General features: G+C 38.4%; 1 protein-coding gene across 2 annotated transcripts; it reads right to left on the bottom strand.

Annotated features, from left to right (window-relative positions):
• Positions 1-737: 737 nt before the first annotated feature.
• On the bottom strand, positions 738-5,490 carry gper1 (G protein-coupled estrogen receptor 1). 2 transcript variants are annotated; one of them, XM_044099483.1, is made up of 3 exons: positions 5,325-5,490; positions 4,294-4,414; positions 738-3,280 (listed from the first exon to the last, which is right to left on the bottom strand). In XM_044099483.1, the coding sequence occupies exon 3, from the start codon at positions 2,854-2,856 to the stop codon at positions 1,801-1,803; it is 1,056 nt and encodes a 351-aa protein (XP_043955418.1). In that variant the 5' UTR covers positions 2,857-3,280; positions 4,294-4,414; positions 5,325-5,490; the 3' UTR covers positions 738-1,800. The 2 variants fall into 2 exon arrangements, with proteins under 2 accessions (XP_043955418.1, XP_043955419.1); XM_044099484.1 differs by lacking the exon at positions 5,325-5,490 and having other exon boundaries at positions 4,294-4,507.
• Between the last annotated feature and the right edge of the window lie 326 nt (positions 5,491-5,816).

Here is a 5,816-nt window from a genome sequence, read left to right as displayed (position 1 = left end):
CTGCAGTGAGTTTTGTCATTTTAAATCACTGAAAGAATCCTAAACATGGTGTTCCCAGGACACTTACAGCTGGAATAACAGTTTGTGGGTTGGACTACTGTTTTTTCCCAGTCAGAGAAAAAAATAGAAACCTTACTGCACGACACACTAACTACTTTTAAATTGTAGAAATTAGAAAAAAGAACTATAAATAATCTAATAACCTTAACAGATACAAATGTTTTGTTTGTTGTTTTCTTTTTAGATTTTGCATCAGCTTCAACCTCTGAGTTGGTTGGGCTACAGGTTTAAATGTTTGCTACCAGTAAGCAAATTTTTCTGCAGACAACATTTGATTATTTTTAGTAAACGGTAGGAGGATCTGAGTAGTCCAGAACTGCACAACTAAGCCAAAGATTTTATGTCGGTTCAAGCTGTTTTATTTTTTGGCAAGAAGAAAAAAAAGAGTAGATTCAGATCATAAATAGACATAACATGGAACTATGCAAAAAAATTATGAAATGGTGCTAAAGAAAAGCTTAATGACTGCCGATTCATGTTTTTAAAATGTATTATTATTTTGCAAAAAGCAGCTATGTTTGAACACTGACAAATAGGTTTTTTCAGTCTTTATTTCTCCATGCCAAACAACACCTGCCTCTTCTCACCACCCTCAACCTAACAAGATCTGACAAAACAGATCAACTGCCAGCTTTTTATTCACTTGCAATAATGTTATAATTTTTTACAATATGTTTAAACATTTGCTTTAATTTAAGATCACAGAACAAGAAAACAATGCGGTCAAATTTTATTAAGGGCATCAAGGGTTATGTCATCTCAAAACTTGACAGTGATTAAAATTTTCTATAAATAGTAACAAAACCAAGGTGATAACCAACACAGCATACAAAATATTGTTTTTAAGGTGTTTAGGTAGATATTTCTGAAAACGTGGGAACAGATCAGGGATGTGAATGTTTATTTGGAATCGTCTAGGCAAAGTTTGACTATATCATGATATTCTGTTCAACAAAAGAGTTAGAGTATTGTATAAGACAGACGCATAGACAATACAGATTAGATTTGCTGTGTCTTTGACTGTTCTGCGTTTTTAATGCTGCATACTCATAATTCACGGACAATGTGGATGGTACACATGTGTAAGCTTCTTGCTAAAGGCCATTTATACTTTATATACTGGAAGGGTCATGTGGTTTTGGTAATTGAAATGACCCTTCCAGCTCTAGTAGCTCAAATAGATAACCTGATTAGATTCAGTCTGATGGAACATTTCCTCTATGAGATGGCCTTGGCTATGAAAGAGCCTCTGATTTCTTACAGAGAACGAAATCTCTGTAAGAAATCTCTGATTGAATACCTTGAATTTCACAGTACCGAAGCACTGGTCTGTAAGAAATTATAGATTTCTTACAGATCAAAACTCCCAAATGTTCAGGGAGGTTTGTATGTTGGATAGCAACATATGACACCTTATTTTTACTTATCCTGTGCAAAAGCTTTCGGCTTTGTTGTTAGAATCAGTTCCCTTTATCTTTGCCACAGCAAATGCTTGAAAGGAAAACAACTTTAAGTCAAAATGAAACACTTCAACACACTCATAGCTTATCTTCTTAAGAATACACACGGACTTGTCTTTTTATTTCTACTTGAGAAGGGGGTTTTTGTTCATAAAGCAGGCAAATCATCTAAGGCGCAACGGGATGAAGCTGAGTAACTCTAAAAGAGAATAACTATGTGACTTGAATAAGAAAAATTTCATGGAGTAAGTTTATTTAAAAAGTGTCCTAGTTATTTCAGTCACACTTCTGAAACTTTGTCCCTGACAGAAAGGTGTAAATCAAGGCTGTGGTGGCAAAAGCGATTCACTACTGACCAGCTGGCCTTCTGCTTGACAAAAAGACGCAACTTGTCCCTGAAGGTTTCTCCGAGAAAGCTGTAGATAATGGGGTTGAGGCAACTGTTGGAGAATGCCGCCAGATTAACAATGTGACCTGTGAGCGGGTAGTCGTGCCACAGGGTGGTAGCAGTCCTCTTTGATGGGTTGGTTGTGCCCTGCAGCAGCTGGATGCTAATGAAGACATTCTCTGGTAACCAGCAGATGAAGAACACCAGAACTACCACCACAATCATCCGCAGGGCTTTCTGCCGTCGGGGCCACAACCCACGGTGCTTCTGGGCTCTCATGAGGATTCGAACAATCAGGGAGTAGCATAGACCGATAATGGAGAAGGGGACCAAAAAGCCAATGGTCACCTCCAGCCATTGGATCTCAGAGACATTGGCGAAGCAAAAATGCACCTCACCCCGGTGTTGAGTCTGTACTATTGTGAAAGGTAGGAGGGTGGCAAAGATGGAGGCCATCCAGATGAGACCACAGCTCAACTTGGCAAGCTGCATAGTTCTCAATGGACAGCTGCTCATGGAGCTGGCCAAGGCGATGTATCTGTCAAAGCTCATCCAAGTTAGGAAGAAGATACTGCTGTACATGTTGATCTGGAGGAAGAGGGACATGAAGGTGCAGAGGACGGCGTAGTCGTAGTATTTTTCATTTAGGTTAAAAACCTCAATGAGGGAATCTGCCACGAGGATGAGGTCAGCCACAGCCAAATTCACAAAGTAGAGGTCAGGAATGGTCATCTTCTCTCTGTGGGTCAGGTTTACCACCAAAATCAGGATGTTTCCAATAAATCCAATTGGAAAGAGAAGGACAGTGTACAGGCAGGATAAAAAGAGGCCAATCATGTAAAACTGGTATTTTTCATAGTTTTCACTTGTGCTGTTTCTGAAGGAAATGTTCAGTTCCTCCGTAGTGTTATTATATATCCAAATCAAAGCAGATGGCCTCCCTTCCATACTGATTTTGGTCAGCCTGTTTTAGATCAAAAGTCACATGTAAGTCACATCCAGCAGCTACATCATGACACCATACCAGTTCCCAGTTTTCTCTCTTTGAAGGGAACGTCATCTATGCTGTATTGACATGCTGACAGAAGTCAAGCTAGTAAAACATTTATGGATATTTGACCCCATATTGACATCAAGTTTCATCTGCCAGTAAGTTTATGATGAAAAACAGAAGAACTTCCATGTCTTGAAATCAGCTTTGACCTTTGCCTTGGACGAGGTGCTTTATTCCAGTTGTTGAACGTGAGATCGGGAGATTAAGAAGGGTTTTTTTTTCCGCCTCTTTTGAGTCATCTGATTGGAGTGCTGCTTTGTTCCGTGGATCTTTATTCAGTGAGAAAAGCCTTGAGATGCTACTGCTGTAATGCCAAAGCTGTGGAAACAATACCAGGGAAGTAATTAGAGAACAAAACATTTAAAAATCAGCAATCACGAACCCATGTTATTCAACACTTTTAAAAAAATTAACTTTATTCACAATCAGCTTGATGGAGGGTTTTATAAGGTGGAAAAAAAAGACAATGGCAGACTCTATAAGGACATTAACATTCATGGTTTGGACTTAAACAGATGCATTGAAATCCTGCTTTAAAATACAGACAGTTCAAGCCCCCTCCAACCTGTCTGTGCAATTTGATGACTATTTGTTTGTAAAATGAATGAAAAAAAGCATATTTACTTTTAATAATCCTTGTTTTTGAGCTCGGCATTCATCACACGCACACACACTCACAGTCTAAATCAAATTTGTTTTCAATTGAAAAATGTACTGGATCATCTTTAGACCCAAAATTGCAGACTCTTCCCATAATATCATCTGTATTTGGTAAACATGACCTCTGATATTTACAGTCTTCTGGGATTTATTTATTCCTCACAGAAGTAATTTAAAACCGGAATAATAAATAAAAGTATGAATGGGTTGGAAGTTGTAGGAAATAGAATATTTATTCAGTCAATTTTTTTTTTATTCCTTTTGGCAATCTTTGAAATATTTAATAAATAAAAGTCACACTTTATGTTAGTTAATCATGTTGGTCAACTACATAGAACACAGACCTGAAGTATGTCATAAGAACTTTGATATTAGTAGAATGACTTTTATTTCTCTTTCTAACACAAATACTCTTATAACATTTTGTGAGGGCAGTTTTCTATGTAATTTCAGTTTGTTTCCCACCAAAGAAAAGCCATTACGTAAATGTTCTCAGAGAAACTGCAATTAAGAGCTCCAGACATTTATTACAGAAAATGACAGCTAGCTGATAAGATAACCTAAAACTTAAGCGACCAGTTCTCTCAAGACGAGAAACAAACTCCACCTATTTTTATTTTCTGTGTATCTACAGAATGTATAAAGATGAGACTATTATTAATCACACTTACTTTATATTTGGGATGTATTGCTTCTCCATTCTTGTCCAGTGAACAGTCAGAAAGCCAAAGATTTGGAAATCCCACTTCCAGGCTTCTCTTCTGCACCACCTACCGTTTGGCCCAGCCCTGCCTGGGGATGAGAGGAGGGTGGAGAGAGGCAGGGAGGCAGGAGATGATCTGACTCCCGTGTTTTGCCATCATGCTTCGTCTGCCTGCCTTCATCTGTTTGTAGTTTTAGTGTCTCAACACAGGGGTTGAAAAGGGAACAGCTCAAATCTTCAAAACTCAGCATGCCGATTATAACACAAAACAAAGTCTGATCAAAATGTAGGTGCTATGGGGAGTTTGCCTTGTGAGGGTTGTGTTGCTGTGGCAACCACTTACATTTTTTGCTGTATTTGTTCACCTGGATTGCCCAGCGTTCAGTGTTAAAGGCCATGTAAACACATGCCTCATGCCCTTGTTTTTGCAGCCATATGCTAGCATGACAAATCAAAAGTTGACATGATGTACATCATTATGCTGTGATGGAAAAGTCAGATTTAATGTTTAATTAAATATGATGTTGGGAGCAACAATCACATTTAGATTGAGGGGTAGACTGTAAGCTTTCACCCTCAATCAGTGCAAAATAGAGCAGGCTCTTTGCTCCTGGCCAGGCTAACACTAACACATCATAATTCTAACTACGTTATGTGTCCAGACTGAGACTGTTGAGACCAGCTGTTGTGGAGTCAGAAGGTGTGGTGTTTTTTTTAACAACTGGGAGGGATTAATGAGGATGAGTACATTGACTACAGACAAACAATAACAATCTGCTTTAAAGATATTTTTAGCAATGTTGAGCAGAAGTACAGTACAGAGCATGAAGGAAGTATTCAGAGAGGGTCGCCTTTTCTACAGTCAGTGCTACAATTTTACTTCAGAATTAATTTTCATTGGAATTTCTATGCAAAATGACAGATAAAGAACAAATGAAAAAAGTTTCTTAAGTTTTTTTTCTTTATTTTACAAAATTGTTGAAAAACGTAAGTACTCACAGCCGTGGTCATGTCACAGAAAATTTAGATCAGATGCATCCTGTTTCCACCGATTGATCATCCTCAACAAGTGTATTAGAGTTCACCTCTGGTGAGTTCATTATTAGAACAAGATCTAGAATGGGGCATGTATGTCTATATAATGTCTCATAGTTAAAGCTACATGTCAGAGCAGAAACCACATAATGAAGTCAAAGGAACAGGATTGTGTCAGGGCATGAATTTGAGGAAGCACACAAAAATATTTTGGCAGCATTAAACATCCTGAAAAACACTGTGGTCTCCATTGTTTGTAAATGAAAGAGGCTTGGAACCACCAGGACCCTCCCTAAATCTCACTCCCCATCCAAACTGAGAAATCAGAGAAGAAGTGCCTTGATCATAGAGGTGACTGTGTAGGCCGACCTCCAGCAGTACTTAGTGGAATCAGGAGAATTAGTCAGAAGGTAACCTGATTGGTGGCTAAAGCACTCCACCAATCAGGTCTTTATG

This window comes from Gambusia affinis, linkage group LG19 (assembly GCF_019740435.1).
Source record: "Gambusia affinis linkage group LG19, SWU_Gaff_1.0, whole genome shotgun sequence".
NCBI lineage: Eukaryota > Metazoa > Chordata > Actinopteri > Cyprinodontiformes > Poeciliidae > Gambusia > Gambusia affinis.
This window is presented reverse-complemented; position numbering and strand designations above follow the sequence as displayed.